The sequence below is a fragment of the Lineus longissimus genome, chromosome 5 (genome assembly GCF_910592395.1).
Source record: "Lineus longissimus chromosome 5, tnLinLong1.2, whole genome shotgun sequence".
Lineage (NCBI taxonomy): Eukaryota > Metazoa > Nemertea > Pilidiophora > Heteronemertea > Lineidae > Lineus > Lineus longissimus.
The window spans coordinates 17,142,557-17,162,133 of NC_088312.1; the positions used below are offsets into that span (position 1 = coordinate 17,142,557).

The 19,577-nt window shown below is 40.7% G+C and overlaps 1 protein-coding gene across 1 annotated transcript in view; it reads left to right on the forward strand.

The window, feature by feature from the left end:
• The window catches only part of LOC135488710 (probable U3 small nucleolar RNA-associated protein 11), a 132,626-nt gene that overhangs the window by 67,804 nt on the left and 45,245 nt on the right, over nucleotides 1-19,577 (forward strand). The window contains exon 5 of the mRNA XM_064773419.1: nucleotides 5,100-5,193. Coding sequence (XP_064629489.1) covers nucleotides 5,100-5,193 — 94 coding nt within the window. The remainder of the gene's footprint in view (nucleotides 1-5,099; nucleotides 5,194-19,577) is intronic.

Below are 19,577 nucleotides of genomic sequence, written 5' to 3' on the forward strand. Positions count from 1 at the left end.
TAATCGTCAGAGCTACCCCTTCACAAAAAACATCGGACATTTACATTGTAACAAGTAGCAATAGGGATAGAGTAGGCCCATCTGTATCCATGGTAATCACTCGAGATTGAAGAAATAGTTTTTTGGGAGGGTACAATCCCGATTGATCACAACTTGCTAGTTAGACCTGACTCGTTTCGATAACATTTTTGTGGTAGGTTGTCCTTGCAAGGATGCATCGCATATCATGAGACAATACCACCATTAAATATTCATAGGTTGGAGGGTCCAGGCCTATCAATTAGACAAGTGCATGTTTTTTAACTCTCAGTACATATTTGGAGAGGTATTGAAAAAATATTTGCTGTGGCCAGTCTATTTTATTTGATGAAAAATTAATTTCGAATTTTGCTAATTTGGTAATAGGGGGCGTGTTTTGAGATTTTCCTGCCAGTTGGCTGAAGAGTGTGGAAATATCAATGTCTGTCTAATTTGTCGATTATCAAAAAATTTCCGTGGTCAACTACCAGTTTACTTTTCACCATTTACTTGCCCAACTGTCCGGAATATCATATCAAAATTTCAGAATCACAACCCCACACAGTATTTGATGCGTCGTGGTCAAACATTGACAATTGAACTGCTAAAAGGCTTAAAAAATTAATGGTGGTCTTGCCTCTCATATGGTTTTCGATTTGACCAACTTTTCAAGGTCACAGAGGTCAACTGGTGTAAATTTACCGTTTCAGTGTAACTATGGCACATTTCTTAACTGCTAAATTTATCAACTTGAAATTTGGTACACATGACTCCCTACGTCATGTAACCTCGGACACCGAATTTTGATCCGATCTGATTCTCGATTTGGCCATTAAAAGGCCAAAACTAAAAAAGGTAAAAAGTGCTACATCTCGCTTGACTTGTTTTCGATGATATTTTTATGGCAGGTACTCCAAGCAATGGTATGTCACATGTCGTACCGACTTTGGTTTGAGCTTTACACTATATGTATAGAATGTTTCTTAACTAGGATGAATTCCTAACTACCAAATATCTATACAGTGAGCACAATGGCCCCTGGCCGTTTCATTTTTGCTCACCGCAGGGGAGTCTATACAATACTGCGGTGTCCGTCGTCCGTATCCTGTTTCTAAAACAGTTGCACGTTTTTTAATCGATAGGACTGTGAACTTGAGACTTTGTACACGGGGGCCCCCACAGGTCAGGTCACCTCTGACACTGAATTTCTGCCCAATCTGATTCTTGATTTGGCCATCAGGGGCCCAAAAGTGGAAACCTAAAAAGTGTGATATCTCCTTTGAAGTGACTTGTTTTCGATAAAATTTCTATGGTAGGTTTTTTGAGCAAGGATACATCACTTATCATACAGGTTTTTTGATTTGACCTAATATTTAAGGTCACCGAGGTAAAATGGAGTGAATTGGCCGCTTGAGTGTAACTATGGCACGGCACGTTCTTAACCGCTAGGGTTATGAACTTGAAATTTAGTACTGATGACTCCCTTGGTCATACCAGCACATTAGTACCCATGTCACCATACTTAAAAGTGATACGGATAAGCAATACGGGGATGAAAGTTGAACTTGTCGGATCTGTTTAGTACCTAGAGCATCTCCTTGTACACTACATTTGTAATGGGTTTTTTGGCTCACCATAGGGGAGTCTATATAATACCGCGGTGCCCGTGTCCGTCGTTGTTGTATCCTGTGGCATGTTTCTTAACCGCTAGGGATATGGACTTAAAACTTTGTACGCATTACCCCCCAGGTCACATGACCTCTAACACTGAATTTCAGTCCGGTCTGGTTCTTGACTTGGCCACCAGGGGGCAAAACTGATAACATAAAAAGTGTGATATCTCGCTTATCAGTGATTTGTTTATGATAAAATTTCTATGATAGGTACTCCCAGCAAGGATACATCAAATATCATACCGGTTTTTGATTTGACTTACTTTTCAGGGTCACAGAGGTCACGCTTCAAATTTCACGTCAGATCGGAGAATCCCGACGAGCAGTGAATTTCTAAGGGCAACCACGCAAATGACGTCATCCTGGGGCATACTTTTTCTATTCATAGTGAGTTGATCCGCCTTGATTTGGAGTGAGAAATTTGCTGATTTTGTTGCCGGATTTTCTTTGTTTTGATGATCAGCTGATAATGGCTTCATTCAAGACAGTGAATGAGGTGATTGATGAGCTAATGGCCAATAGTGATGCTGGAGATAGTGACTTTGAAGCTTAAAGTGATGGGTTTGATGATGGGAATTCGGACAGTGATAATGACGATGATAGGCCTAATGTAAAATGTACATGATGTACAGGTGTCCCTCCAAGTCCACAAACTGACCATGAGATGGACAACAGTACAAGCAAGGGGCTGTGGTTGTGGTCGTGATCGTGGTGGCGGCCGTGGTGTGCCTGCTGTTGGTCGAGGTAGAGGTCAACAGAATGCTGCTGGACCTGTATGGAATGATGATGATAGAAGACACCCCAATTAGTTACCTCCGTTCTAGTGTCAGACACGAGGCACACCGAAAGTACATATGGCCAATTTCAAACCTGTGGACTTTCTGTTGGAGACGTTTCCTCCGGCAATGATGTAGATGGTTGTGGTTGAAACTAACTGGTACTATCACCAATGGATGGCAGCTGATAGGAATGTGAATTAGGGGGTTAGGAGAAAGTGGACAGATGTCACACTTGAGGAAATGAAAGCATTCCTTTCTGCCATTGCTGTGACGTGTACCATGAGCCGACCAACCTTTCGCATTTACTGGTCCACGGACTGGCTGATCGAAATCCCAGGGTTTAGATCTGTCATGAGTTGTGACCGTTTCTTTGTCGTATTATGATTCTTGCACTTGGTGGACAACGAATGAGCAGTACCAAGGGACCATCCAGATTTCGATAGGTGCTTCAAAGTTATGTCACTAATTGATGGGCTTGTTGCAGCATGGCAGGATGCGTTTCATCTTGAAAAATGTGTGTCAGTCGATGAATGTATGATAGCTTTCAAGGGTAAGGTTTCAATGAAACAATACATGCCCAAGAAACCCAGCAAATGGGGACTAAAAGCCTGGGTGTTAGCTGGTTTAAAAACTGGTTTTGTGTTCAACTGGAAGCTGTACTCTGGCAAAGAAAATGATCAAGTAGAATGTAACTTGGGGATGAGAGTGGTTATGCAACTTTCTCAGATTCTACCAGGGGGTAACGAATTATATTGCGACAATTTTTTTACAAGTTTTGAACTTGTAGCAGCACTGGAGGCAGAGGGTATTGGATGCTGTGGTACTGTCAGGAGTAATCGAACAAGTAATCCACCAGAGATTCGCACTTTCACTGCAAACAGGGGGCCAGTGCTCTTCATGGGATTTCACCAATATTCAAACGAAGTGGTAATGTGCTTGCCATTGGATGGTATGACAAGCGTCCTGTTACACTACTCTCTTCCATTCATCATTCTGATATGATGAATAAACATATTCGCGATAGGGTTGCTGCAGATGGCTTCAGAGAATACCAGAAACCATATGCCATCGACCAATATAACGAATATATATGGGCGGCGTAGACAAATCGGACCAACTCAACTCGTATTGTGCATTTGATCACATGTCACTCAAATGGTGGAAGAAGGTGTTCTTTCATCTGTTTGTTACATCACTGAGTAATGCATATGTAATGTACAAGTCAGTGGTCCCGACAGCAGAGCAAATCCCTGGGTATGAGTTCAGGTTGAGTGTGGCCAAGGGACTGTTGAAGGCCTACAAACGGAGAGACCCTTAGCCGGGAAGACGCATCAGCAACCCCTCACCAGCTAGGCTAGTTGGCCGCCACTTTATTGAGCGTCATAATGAGGGCAAGCCAGTCTGTGTAGTGTGTGTTGCAAAAAGGTTGGAGGCAGGTATGTTCGTCAGCACCAGACCACCTATTGGTGTGAGAACTTTGTCCCACAAGTACTGCTGTGTATTACACCATCGTGTTCTGAAATCTACCACACCATCCGGGATTACAAAGCACACTATCAGCAACATTATGCATAAGAACTGGAATAGATGACACAGGACATTTTAGATGGTAAGAGTTTATTCATGCAGGTTTACAGTATTTTAGGAAGGAACATTCAATCTATTCTCAACCTAAACCAATGGAGAAATTGACATTTGCATCAATTTGCGCTTTTGGGGTGGGCTTTTCCTACCCCCCAATAGTTTTGGCTGGTAGCCTACCCCCAAAAGCTATACAAATTCTGAAAGCTTATTCAATTCCCAACAGGGAAGGGGTATATGACCAAAATTGGAATTCAGTAACCAAAGAGATAACCACTGAAGCTATGAACTTAAAATTTGGTACACATTAGTCCCCAAATCAGATAACCTGTGACACCGAATTTCGGTCTGAACTGATTCTCAACTTGGCCGCCAGGAGGCCAGGACTAAAAAGAGGTAAAAAGTGCTATATCTTGCTTATCAGAGACTTGTTTTCGATATTATTATGGTAGGAACCTCCAGCAACGATACATCACATGTCATACCGACTTTGGTTCGACCTATATACTATACATGTACAATGCTTCTTAACCAGGATGAATTCCAAAGCACCAAATATCTATACGGTGAGCACAATGGCCCCTGGCTGTTTCATTCCTTGTATATTGCTTATATATATATTTTTTTTAATTTTGCTGGCGGCCACCTTGGTAATCATATTTTAACTAAATAGATGTTGTATCTAATAAATCTCAAATATATCACCTGGGTTTTCAATTTGAACTACTCTTCATGATCATAGGGCTCAAGCTCTTAAATTTCACTAATAAGTAGCATGTTTTGTCACTATTTGTCCAAGAGTCTTTTTTCTATGTTATATATGCGTGATATGGGCATATCAGTATGTTAAGAAAATTGAGGTTGAAAGAGACCTACCAAGTACTTTCCATGTTTTGTACATTGTACCTATGTATTTCAGCTGAGCGCCAGGTCCTTGGGCCTCTTGTTACTTATGCTGTGGTTTTTGAGTTTGAGAAAGACAGCTTGGTCATTAAATTTGTTCATTCAGTTCATGCCTAAAAATTATAGGACAGACTTTTTTTTCCAGAAAATTTCGAAGCTAAAGAGTACTCTACACATGCTTGATGGTGACAGGAAACCAAAAAATAAACACACCTTTTTCGTAAATTCCAAAAAAGAAGGTAAGAAGATAGAATTTGTGTTTAAAATAATAGTCTTTGCATTCAGAAACTCACACATACTTTTCAAGTTCACAGAGATCATATAATAGACAGGATTAGCAGACGCCCGACTCCGACTCCGAGTACGAGGTGATTCCCTTTTTGCGCTTTACGTCATCAACAGTGCGGGGGTTTCCCAAGTGGTCACTCGTACTCGCTCGTAAACTCCGAGTTGGACGTCCTCTATTCGTAAGTGCGCTCCCAGTGCAAATTTCTCTGTTATCATCGTAGATTCGGAGTATTTCCTGATCGTTTTTAAATGTAAATGCTTTCAAGGATATGTCAATGCCCAGCAATGTAGTTCTGGTGGAAAAAGGGTGCTCTGTATGGGCATCTTTGTTGGGTGGCATTCTCGTGATTTTTTTGCACATCGATGCGCATGCGATGCGTGTAGATCATGTGAACATGACATGCATCATGTGCATGGTAGTAGTTATCAATGGTTATTACAAGTGAGGAAGCATGCAATTGCCCTTGGGTTATTTTTTGCTCCCAAGTCCAAGATGTAGGCCTAGTAAAATCTGCCATTTCTCTATAACTGGTTTAATTCACGATCAAAGGAAAATCACTGCCGATCAGCTGATTGTTTCCGTCGTCTGCTATGTTTACGTTTCGCACCGCCATCTAACGTAAAACACCTGGAACTGAGATCAACTCTGACCGGGAGTCGTGACGTTGCTAATCGATCAAACTGAACATTCGCGCGCGGATCCGACTCTGACTCGTACTCGTACTCGGAGTCGGAGTCAGGCGGCTGCTAATCCTGGCTAATATAAAATGCCCCAATATTTGTTCATACTGGAATTTTCATTGTTGTGTTTTATGATGGTCTTAGTGCCATTGTGTTAAAAAATAATGGTCTTTGCATTTTGAAACTCCCACATACTTTTCATGTTCACTGAGATCATATAACATAAAATGCCCCAATAATTATTCATGCTGGAATTTTCATTGTTGGTTTTATGATGGCCATAGTGCCATTGTGCTAAAAAATAATAGTCTTTGCATTTTGAAACTCCCACATACTTTTCAAGGTCACAGAGATCATATAATATAAAATGCCCTAATAATTGTTCATAATGGAATTTTCATCGTTGAGTTTAATGATGGTCTTAGTGCCATTGTGTACCTCGGCACTTTTGCTTCAGCCATATACGTAGGTCTCGTTTTCACACAAACCGGTTTCTGCTACATATCTTGAATGTGCGCATAGTTCACTGTCTTCCACTTTACGATGCTATTTTTGATTTTGTAATCTTGTTTGGATGATTTGTATGTTCCTTCACCTCAAAGGATGTAAGGGGCCGTCTCCAAATTGATTTTGTTTCAAGCGTTTATTCTAAACCGAAATTCATCCGTTTATCTGCCGTTTATCAACCGTTTGAAAAGCGTTTGAAAACAAACGCACACCCCAGACGAAAATTTCGAAACGCTCCCAAACGAACACGCCCGATCAGAACGCTTGCCAAACGATTTCCAAACAATCGCACTACACGGATCTCAAACGCACGTCAAACAATTGTCAAACGCACTTCGTTTCAAACGAAACGATTGTCGAACGCACTTCGTTTCAAACGAACTGGAAACGTACTTCGTTTCAAACGAACGGAAAACGCACTATCAAACGACTTGAAACGTCCTTCGTTTCAAACGAAATGTGCACGAAATGCACATGCGATGCTTTTGTTTCATTCTTTCATTGATTATCTTGAAAGACGGACGTGTATTTCGCCCATTTATCTTTGTTATTTTCGATCTTTATCGGTAAGTCTAATTGAGATTCAACAGTTGAATCTAGAGAAATTTGCTTCCAATTGCTACCGTATCACTGTTTTTAGTACTCGGCCTATAAATGCGCTTTTATAGGCCTATCTTTTCACAGTCCTGCGACATCAGGGCCGATCGCATGTGTTGAATATCAATCCTAAATTCTCATTTCAAGTAGTTAGGCTTGTATCAAGTAGTCCTAGGTCTATGACTAGAATTAAATTAGTACCGATTCGCGCACATCGATCTTGCGGTCGGCCCAGACATGACATGTATGTATAGACAGAATCATGCCTGCCTCCAAGACTTGCCGTTGTGTAACTGCACATGTAGGCTATACTGGTAGTCACTATAGCCTATCCTAGCCATTCCCTATATTGGTACTCTTGGCTCTCCCATTTGAATGAGTCCTGCCAATACCACGCTGTAAAAAAAATATAATAAACATCGTCAGCGCGGTGGCCGTATTGCCTTGGTATATGACTATTAAAGTTTCGAACTTACCCACTCTTTATTACCAACCTAATGACCCAGAAGTATTAAGGTAGCAGGAAGGGATTGGCGTTTGTGGTTTCTGAGTCTGAGGGGGTTGGTGTCTGTTGACTGTGCTTTAAGAAAGACTAGGCATTGCGCCAGTCTCTCTTAAAGCACAGTCAACAGGCATTTGGTCTCAGTATTTGGGTGAGTACAGAATCAAGCCAGCTCAGAGAGCAATGATTGAACGATGTTGTTGACAAATCCAAGGATACTGCATCAGTCACGACCAACTTCTCATTAGAAAGCGTCACCACCAGCATATTCAATGTTCAGTTCCAACCTGTACCAGTCCAAAGCACGCCTGTCATGGTCAGCAGTGGTCAGCTTAGCACGATATGGAACATTCTTCTGAAACTCAAGCGAGGGAAGTCTGCTCATTAGCATATCTCGCAAACTGCTCCTTCTGGTCAAACATCGTAGTGAAATCGTAATGGAAATGTCTGGCTTTGTGCCAGACTAATAAGTGAAGAACTAATAGGTAAAGAACTTCTACTTGCGCGAGACTGCTGTGATGAAATTATCATTGCAGAGACTCCGGTGACGTACACATATATTTTTTACAATCAAAAATGCCCTCAAAAGACGACATGGAATGATTATTTTATTGATATTACCTACTATATACCTTCCAATTATCACTTTATACAAATAGATCGGCGTTAGGTCGCATGCTTTTCTTTCCTTGTGACACTATAAAGCAAAATAGTTGCAACCCTGTAAATGCGCTATAAGTCCAATAATAAGTGACGGTGACCAGTTATTAATGTTTCGCCAGCTTCGCTTTTTTGCCGCTATGCGGTGCTTTGGGCCCTTGCGTCTAGGCCTACTTTATGATGTTAACAGACTGAAGTAGAGTTTAGTAGAGTAACTACATGCGTAGCAATGTTAGAATTTTAATCCAACCGACAACAACAAGAGAAATTTTTTGAGGGCGTTGTGATACTGGGTGATACCGATACCCCCAGATTATTTTTGGTTGACTGTATTCTCCCCGGTATTCTCCAATGCATTTAAGATTTACACGATCGTACATGTATTTAAACCCCATCTCCACCACCAATTATTTCAGGTTTGTGTTAAGCATGATGGATCCCGGTGATGTCAATGACATAGGCCTACCAGGTGCAGAAAAAGGTAGGTTTGATTTTATAATGTAATGCTTATTGCTATACTAAAATGCTCTCTTCGAACTTTGATATACCAACCATCTACCGTACTGTATTTATACTTGGTTTCATAAATTGTGTTCACACTTCCTTCTGCCACCAATGAAGATGCCTACCAGAAATTCAAGCTGTTTTCATGTTTTCATTATCAAATCAAGAGAAGGCTATGTTTAGAATAATGAAATTAACGTGCACATTTATCTGGTCAGCTTCGTGAGGTCTTAAGGCTTCTGTAGGCTTCTGGTAGTCCATGGATATTTCATAACTCTGAATGCTAATTTTTAGACAGATTGAAAATATTATTAATACTGGTATTTGTTCTTTGTTTTTAATATTTTGGCACAAAGTCTGCGTCAAATCATCTATATTGGCATATAAAATAGAATTATAATCAATACCGGTACAACACTGTCTCACTCTCAGTCTTGTCAGCCCGCCCCTTGATTGATAGGCACGCATGTTCCTCTGTCAGTGTCACTTAAAGGGAAACTGATCTGCCTCTTTCTAAACAAGCTGCTTCAATTTAACAATTATATTTAGAATAACGAAATGAATTTGCACATTTATCTGGTCAGCTTCGTGAGGTCTTAAGGCTTCTGTAGGCTTCTGGTTGGGCATTGATATTTCATAATTCTGAATGCTCTTTTTTTTTAAATATATTAAAAAATGTATTAACTGGAACGAAAGGCTGGATTGTAGCATGCACACACCCATTTACACTTTGATATTTTGGTTGACTATGTCAGTATATTATCCTTTGTTTCAATATTTTGACACAAAGTCTGCGTCAAATCATCGATATTAGCATAAAAATAGAATTATAATCAATACCGGTACAACACTATTCTCAGTCTTGTCAACCCGCCCCTTGATTGATAGGCACGCATGGGCCTCTGTCAGTGTTACTTAAAGGGAAACTGAGCTGCCACTTTCTAAACAAGCTGCTCAATTTAACAATTCTATTTAGAATAATGAAATGAATTAGCACATTTATCTGGTCAGCTTCGTGAGGTCTTAAGGCTTCTGTAGGCTTCTGGTAGTGCATTGATATTTCATAATTCTGAATGTTTTTTTTAGATATATTAAAAAATGTATTAATTGGAACTTCTATGTGGGCGGAAACCGCTTCGTTTTCCTCTGCGTTCAACGCTGGTTTTGGTGTGTAGTGGCCTTAAGATGTACTCCGACACCTTTGTACTTTTTTTTTAGATGATGGAATTTGGAATGATAAAGTGGTTCCGAGTATTACATCAAAACATGCTAGAAATAAGAAAAACCGGCAAAACTGTGGGAAGCGTCAGAGAATGGTTGAAGAGGAAAATGTTCACCTAAAGAAGAAAATTGTCATCAAGGATAGGGAACTAACAAAGTTTAAGAATGTTACAAGTGTCTTTAAGAAGCCCTTCAAGTCGAATATCTCCTCTAGCTTTCGTTTAACCTAAATTTAGAGCTCTTTGTGCATCAGTTACTCAGAAATCTGACACCCTTCATGAAATAAGTCGTTGTAAAGCTAAAACCACGATCAAAGAAAACTTACAGAAGTTGCCATTAACATTAAGTCCCTTGTCCATTCATGCAGGAAGCAGCCCAAAACGTTGGTCAGGTTCCTATGGAGAGGTGTATGTTGCAAGCTTTTCTCTGCTAGCTCAACATAATTTAGTTGCTGTGAAGGAGGCCAAAGATGTGTTTGTGGTGATTATGATGGTTGTTATTTGAATTGTAGACCTTCAATCTTTTTGTAATGGTGAAGAGTCTTTATATATTGTAAGATTTGAGGGTTTTAATTGTGAATTGATCAGTGGTGAATCGTAATAAATCTGATAATATTGTCAATTTTGTGTTGGTTAGTATGTTTATTAGCTCAGCTGACAAGCTGAGCTATTCATATGAGTAAATGGTAGAATGAATGTTCGTCTGTCTGTCTGTCTGTCTGTCCGTTAAACAGGCATGTTTCAAAACTATGGCGGATAGGCGATAGATTTTCCCTCTGAGGCGTTGAGACCCTTCAGGACTCCTGAATAGACCAAATGTGGGTCCGGCAAGATGAGCGGTTTGGCCACTAGGTGGCACCAAGCGAAATGTTCCAAAAACTTTTCCAGCAGCTGATTTCTCCTAATTCTTTAAGTTGGGGATCATGAATCAAATCTAATCTTATAGAGCAAAGCTTTCTCTTTCATTATCAATAGGCGTGGTTCATGAATTTCTCACCAGGTGGTGTTACTGGCACAATTTAGTGAGCACCCCCCAAGAAGAGCATTTTAAATTTCGCGCGAGTTATCCCACGTGCAGCGAACGTCACGTCTCGAAGTCTGCGCAGTTCAGACGTAAGGAGACCATGCTATGGAATAGATCGCGTTCTGTCAATTCGGAGGTAAGTTCTCATTAAATGCACAATTTCATAGGCGATAATATTTGGCTGCTTGTGTTATTGCATGTTGATGACATTAGGGAAGGCTTGGATTGTTTAATTGGATGTGATTAATTTGAAATAATTCGTCGACGATCGTTGAAAAACGATCTGCGAAATGCAGCTTGGTCTGAGAAACGATGTCAAAGTCCGGCTTTAAATCATGGATTACTCAACAAATAACTCTTGTCACATAGCAGAACTAATGTGAATAAACAAGACAATAATAAACATCGTTCTGATATCATCGGGTAAGGTTGCCAATGTACATAAACAGTGTAATTGAGGATCGACTCCGGCGATTTGAAATGTCAACAATCAATAAATGCGATAGCTGATACACACTGACACATGCACACTGTACATAGCACAATGCTTCAAACGGGGCCGATTCATCACTCTTATCACAATGTATTCTCAATGAACTTCCTTGATCATTCGGCCCTAGCGCCTTATCAGTTGTTGTTGGCCTTGTATTTGATATAAAACTTGGCTAGCTTAGCTATCTATCAAAATTAAAATGTTATCTCCTCATCATGTTTTGCAGGAATGATCTGCACTACACTACTGGCATACTGCAGCTGCATTTGAACATATTTGGTGACCACATCACAGATGACCAAGACTAGAGAGAGGATCGAGCTATGACTTTGCACATCCCATCGACTTCGGTGTTCACCAGTGCAATCATCAGAAGAGCCAGTCTATTTTAGTATTCAAGTATTTCATTCTGTAATACTTACCTCAAAATTGACTAAATAAAGAAAACCGCATGTGGCAGTTGGGTAAAAAAATCAAGTCTATCTGTTTAAAGTTTTTACTTGCTATCAACATTTCAATGGTGGCATTCTGCTAAGGTTTGTAAGAGTTTCACTTGACTTAAGCAGGGTGTACACTAGTAAAATATTAGCAACATTTTACCAACATTTTTACAACAATTTTGCAACAAGCCCTTCAAGGCCCTGTGTACACTAGCAACAAAATTGCAACAAATTAGCAACATTTTTACAACATGTTGGTAAATTGTTGCAAACTTTTTAGTGGGAACAAAGGGAAATAGGTATTTTGGAGGGAAAATGGATGATTCCAAGGAGAGAAGATGTGTTTTGAGTGCTTCTGCAGCAATTTTAGCTGTCATTGTTGAGAGACGGAAGAGGCGGCGAAATAACCAAAGAGAATATGGACCAGGCCCTGGATCAAAATGAGGGTGGATCATGGGGCATACCACTGCCTGTTAAAGGAGTTGCGGCTGACTGACAAGCCGTCATACAAAAACTTCCTACGAATGGATGAAACTTCTAGAAAAGGTTTCATCACCCTACGAAGCAAGACACTCACTTGAGAGTTGCTATACCTGCTTCTTGTTCAAGTCACATGACCTCAGGTAGATCACATGACGCAAATCCTATTTCTGATTGGCTGAAGAGTTTGCAACATTTTTACAACGTGCAACAAAGAATTGCATTGCATTTAATTTGCAACAATTTTACAACAATTTTACAACATGTTGTAAATGTAAGACGCGTTTTGCTCTGTACACACTACGCAACATTTGTTGCAACTGGAAATGTTGTAAAAATGTTGCTAATATTTTACTAGTGTACACAGGCCTTTAGGCAATAATAGAGTTGGGTAGAGCATTTTGTTAATGTTACCCTTTTAGTTAGGGAAACTGGTGCCTTCTGCATTAGGTGGACCCTACTTGCTCATCTGTCAGACCAGCCTCACACGTCGGCAGTAGAGTTTAAGGTCCAGTCTGCGAGATTTACCCATTTCTACCCAGCCAAAAGCGGGTGATTGGGCTAGTCTCTCCATGTGATTCAATTCGCATGGATTCTTGTGTCCTGTGCTGAAAGGCTCCCTCCACAAGGGCAGACTACATCCGGTGGCACTAAAATATGGAAGAAAGACAGAAGACGACCAATTTGCGAAAAGGATCATCATCATCATCATCATGGTAACAGCTGAGGATGAATCATGTTGCTGTGTGTAGAATTGATGGTCCAATATAGGTTAGGTTATCTGTTTGCGCACACATTGCAAGGGTGGAGCTTGCTTGAAGTAGATTGCGCCAGTCTACCGTAATTCACTGTTACACATCCAGAAGCTAATATCCTTAGGCTTTGAGTCCTTAGTTTAGTAGAGTTTGACGAGTAATGTATTATATACGAACAACGCGGCAACAACTCAGCTGAGCGCCAGGCCCTTGGGCCTCTTGTTATAGCTGGGTTGTATTGGTTTGTTGGAAATGCGTAGGGCAGGTTGTGACATTATTTTACTTTTGGGAAGGTAGAAAAAGCATCATGTCTTCACTGCATTACTGAAGTATTGAACTAGAACTGTGAAATTTGTTTTCAGCAAATTTGTGTCCATCACCAAGGGGGTGACGAGTTGCTCCACAGCCATTCACACATGGGTATGGCGATTTTACGAATCTGCCCAACATTGCAAAAGGAAGTAGTGTAGTGATCTCCCTGTCTATTCGCTATACCGTTTCGCGAATGATCTATTTCCGGACATATTCGCTCGCTCCTTTCTCAAAATTACACGCTCATTAATCATTCAAACAGTCAGATGGGCATGATAGATCATCGATAAGCATTTACGGCTCTTAGTTCTGATTCCTACTTTCAACCGTCACACAGTTCTCCGTTTTTTTCGCTCAACATACTCGACAGCTCGCGGGATCGGTAATGAGGATGACGTTAACATAACGGGGGCGGAGCTTAATACATGCTAATGTATGCGTGATTGACAAAATCCCGGCCTCGCCGGCCGGTGATGTTAAAAAACGGAGCCAAAAAGTGCTTCAAAAGCACCGAAATGATCAGAATCTTGGGCCTATAATCGCAAAAATCAAATACGTCTGCCACATTACAAGCATGTAATACAACAACAAAAGATGATTACGTTATAAAGTTCAGGGCGATGAAAAAAAGCCGTAACATCAATATTCATGGGAATATCGATGACGTCATTGTGGGGATTGCCGTGTATTAGAACTCTACTAAAAATGATCCCTAGAAACACCTCAGAATACACCCTTCAAAACACCTTTGAAACACCACAGAAAACTTCAGACAAGTTGAAGGATGTTTATGTGGTGTTCATGAAGTGGTCCGTGGGTTCTTTTGAAACAAAATACCCCACAAATCTGTGAGATACTCTGAGGTGTTTATTGGTTCTTATTGAACACTTTACCCCAGAGTTACCACACGCAATGTGTGGGATATTCTGAGGTGTTTTGTTGGGTGTTTATGGGTCACCGTTCGTTTTGCACAGGTCGCCATTTTCATGATTTTTACGATAACTCCAGCCGTTTGGAATTTTTCTTTTTCACGGAAACTATTTGAAAGAAAACGAAAAGCGTTTGGAACGCGTTTGCTGACAAATGGCGCAATGCCGTTTTTGACGAAACGAAGACGAAACGCTTCTCTAAACAATCTTCAAACGAATATCAAACGCTCTTAAAACAAAGTTCGTTTAGGGTGAAACGAAATTGCGTTCGCTTTAAAACGCTTATGAAACGGGAAATAAACGGTAGGGCCAGCGTTTGACAATCGTAATACAAACGTTTCAAGATCGTTTGGGTGCGTTTTTATTGTTCACATTTCAAACGAATTTCAAACCATCTCAGATACGTTACAAACGCGTTTGAAACGAAATCAATTTGGAGACGGCCCCTAAGGCTCCACACTGCATTTTCTGCTTGAACCCAAGTTGTGACCATGCATCGACTAAAGTGATTCCTCAGTAATTGATTTGAAGGTCAAGACTTGATTCACTTGCTGTCGCTATCGACTGGACTGGTTTGTCCAAACCTTAATTTCAAGGATTTCATATGATGGTCCCGACTGTAGTTGCTGGTTGTCTGCTGGGTTGTCAGTGGGTTGTGACAGGCCAAGGAACTGTCACAAATAGTCCAATTTTCCTACTGTCATAATCATTATATCCGCACTTTCGGAGAAAGTTCGGATATATTGTTTTTATCAGGATTGTCCGTCCGACCGCCTGGCCGTCTGTATGTCACACTCTTGTGACCTCTCTACATTTTGAACGAGTTCGTCTAGCCATTTCATATTTGGTGTCCAAGTGTATCGGGTGAATATCAAGGCCAAGTTCGATAATGGCTGATTTCGCTCTCAAGATGGCCGACTGCCGGTCATTTTGTTGTAAAACTTCCAAATCCCTTGTTTCCTCTCTACATTCTGAACGAGTTCGCCTAGACATTTCATATTTGGTGTGCACGTGTATCAGGTGAATATAAAGGCCAAGTTCAATAATGGCTGACTTCGCACTCAAGATGGCCGACTGGCGGCCATTTTGTTGTAAAACTTGCAGATGCCTTGTGACCTCTCTACATTCTGAACGAGTTCACCTAGACATTTCATATTTGGTGTGCACGTGTATCGGGTGAATATCAAGGCCAGGTTCGATAATGGCTGATTTCGCGCTCAAGATGGCCGACTGGCAGTCATTTTGTTGTAAAACTTTCAAATCACTTGTGACCTCTCTACATTCTGAACGAGTTCGCCTAGACATTTCATATTTGGTGTGCACGTGTATCGGGTGAATATCAAGGCCAAGTTTAATAATGGCTGATTTCGCACTCAAGATGGCCGACTGCCGGTCATTTTGTTGTAAAACTTGCAAATGCCTTGTGACCTCTCTACATTCTGAACGAGTTCGCCTAGACATTTCATATTTGATGTCCACGTGTATCGGGTGAATATCAAGGCCAAGTTCGATAATGGCTGATTTCGCACTCAAGATGGCCGGCTGCCGGTCATTTTGTTGTAAAACTTCCAAATCCCTTGTTTCCTCTCTACATTCTGAACGAGTTCGCCTAGACATTTCATATTTGGTGTGCACGTGTATCAGGTGAATATCAATGCCAAGTTCGATAATGGCTGACTTCGCACTCAAGATGGCCGACTGTCGGCAATTTTGTTGTAAAACTTCCAAATCCCTTGTGATCTCTCTACATTCTGAACGAGTTCGCCTAGACATTTCATATTTGGTGTGCACGTGTATCAGGTGAATATCAATGCCAAGTTCGATAATGGCTGATTTCGCATTCAAGTTGACTGACTGGCGGCCATTTTGTTGTAAAACTTGATAATGCCTTGTGACCTCTCTATATTCTGAACGAGTTCACCTAGACAGTTCATATTTGGTGTGCAGGTGTATGGGGTGAATATCAAGGTCAAGTTCAATAATGGCTGATTTCGTACTCAAGATGGCCGACCGGCGGCCATTTTGTTGTAAAACTTGGTAATTCGTTGAACAAGGTCACCTAGACATTTCATATTTAGTGTGCACGTGTATGGGGTGAATATCAAGGCGAAGTTAGATAATGACTGATTTTGCACTCAAGATGGCCGACTGGCGGCCTTTTTGTTGTAAAACTTACAATTGCCTTGTGACCTCTCTACATTCTGAATGATTTCACATAGACACTTCATATTTGGTGTGCACATGTATGGGGTGAATATCAAGGCAAAGTTCGATAATGGCTGATTTCACATTCAAGTTGGCCGACTGGCGGCCATTTTGTTGTAAAACTTGACAATGCCTTGTGACCTCTCTTTATTCTGAACGAGTTCACCTAGACAGTTCATATTTGGTTTGCACGTGCATCGGGTGAATATCGAGGCCAAGTTCGATAATGGCTGATTTTGCACTCAAGATGGCCGACTGTCGGCCATTTTGTTGTAAAACTTGCAAATGCCTTGTGACCTCTCTACATTCTGAACGAGTTCCCCTAGACATTTCATATTTGGTGTGCACGTGTATCGGGTGAACATCAAGGCCAAGTTTCATAATGGCTGATTTCACACTCAAGATGGCCGACTGTCGGCCATTTTGTTGTAAAACTTGGAATTGCCTTGTGACCTCTCTACATTCTGAACGAGTTCACCTAGACATTTCATATTTGGTGTGCATGTGTATTTGGTGAATATCAATGCCAAATTTGATAATGGTTGATTTCGCACTCAAGATGGCCGACTAGCGGCCTTTTTGTTGTAGAACTTAGAATCGCCTTGTGACCTCTCTACATTCTGAACGAGTTCACCTAGACGTTTCATATTTGGTGTGCACATGTATGCGGTGAATATCAAGGCAAAGTTCGATAATGGCTGATATTGCATTCAAGTTGGCCGACTGGCGGTCATTTTGTTGTAAAACTTGATATTGCCTTGTGACCTCTCTATATTCTGAACGAGTTCACCTAGACATTTCATATTTGGTACGCAGGTGAATGGGGTGAATATCATGGCCAAGTTCAATAATGGCTGATTTCGCATTGAAGATGGCCGACTGGCGGCCATTTTGTTGTAAAACTTGGAAATGCCTTGTGACCGCTCTACATTCTGAATGAGTTCACCTAGACATTTCATATTTGGTGTGCACGTGTATGGGATAAATATCAAGGTCAAGTTCTATAGTGGGTGATTTTGCATTCAAGATGGCCGACTGGCGGTCTTTTTGTTGTAAAACTTGGAAATGCCTTGTGACCGCTCTACATTCTGAATGAGTTCACCTAGACATTTCATATTTGGTGTGCACGTGTATGGGATGAATATCAAGGTCAAGTTCTATAGTGGGTGATTTTGGATTCAAGATGGCCGACTGGCGGCCTTTTTGTTATAAAACTTGGAAATATCTTGTGACCTCTCTACATTCTGAACAAGTTCACCTAGACATTTCTCGCTATAGACATAGCTTCCTTGTTTACTATTCTATTCCATTCCATAACACTACCAGTAACCTGATTCACCAAAGTGCGGCTATACTAGCGTTTGCCAGCAAACGCGGTGCCTCTAGTTAAACTTATTATAGGCTCAAGATCCCGTCTGGGGACTATATTGATATCACTGGAATTCTCGAAACTGTTATTTTCTTCCACCAAATTAACACATTTATTGCGGTAGTCCAGCAAAACGGCTAAATAAACCAGAAATCAATCACCCTTACACCACCAAACCCAATTACATCTATGGACTATCGCAAAAGTATTTTAAAAATCCTGAGTATTTCGATACTTTTGAAGCATTTTTTAGCTCAGCTGACTAAGTCAGCCGAGCTTGTCAAATAAGTTGTTCAGTGGCGTCCGTCTGTCCATCCATCTATCCATCCATCCATCCATCCATCCATCCATCCGTCCATCCGTTAAACCCATGGTGCACATTTTGTAACCGTAAGACCTAGAGACTTCAATTTTGCATTTCTGGATACTTCTGGTCAAACTCTACTTTCAAAACAAAAATTGCCGCCATTCGACCTACTTCCTGCGAGCGAGAGTGCATGAAGGAAACTGGCCTATATCGGCCTAGGAGCAGCAGAATTAGTCGAAATATGCTCTAATATTAAGATAAAATTCTTGAAAATCTATTTTATTGAGAAAAAGTTCAAAATTTTAACAGGAGAGGGCGCTACCTGCCTTTTAATTATTTCTGCCGATTCAAATTCCCGGCCGATGACGTCAGCCATCAATGAAGTCTCCTATTTGCCAGTTCTCAAAACATGGCAGCTACACAACAAAAGCAGTAGCTCCAGGAATAAATCACTGTTCACTTCAGCTTCGTAATCGATTGTACCCCCACTTTATTGTGTTTTGTGTGGTGTTCCTATTCAATCAACGATGTAAGGCCTTATTATGTTGGTTTTAATTGAGAAGTTGCGTACGAAATACTGAAGCGGAGACAAAATGGCGGCATGTTGTTTACGCCATGTGCAATAATCTTGGAGCTCAATGACACTCAAGTACCCAATTTTCTGCTTAAAAAGTAGTCTGGTAGTCGATATTATCACTTGTTCGTTTCAGTGGTAGTCATAAGGTCTTTAGGGACTAAATTCAGAAATTAGTTCTTGAAAATGTGGCCACATTTCTGTGAAAACGATATCGGAAGTGCATGCTCTGTTCGCGATGACATCGCCGATGTATTTTGAAGTGGAGAATTCCCACAGTATGTGCAGTGAATCGGCATGATTCTGTTCGCCTATTATGTTTTAGTTCTACGATTCTTTCATGAGTAAAAAGTAGACATTCTAAGCAATACAATAATGTCACTCCCATAAAAATTGATTGGAAATTGAGGGAGCTACGGCATTCTGTTCGGCAACTGGCAGCGCTGAAAAAATACATTGCATACTGTACAATACCAAATGGCACATTTTAAAAAGCGCTCATTGGACATCGTAGGGAATCACCAGAAATGACGTCATCGCTGGTCTAATAGAAAACTACCGTGGCGCAGTAGAGCACAAGAAAAGGTTTAGCATTAACTTCGTCTTGCAAGCTTCAGCAACAAAACGATTTCTCATGAATGATTTATTATTTGATCATCATCAGCTTGTTTCCCCTGATAGATAAAAAAATGATTTACAATTTCCATCAAAGTTTTCTATTTTGTGTATAGTCACATGTTATTTAACTGGCAAGGAGCCAAGCAGTTTTGAATATT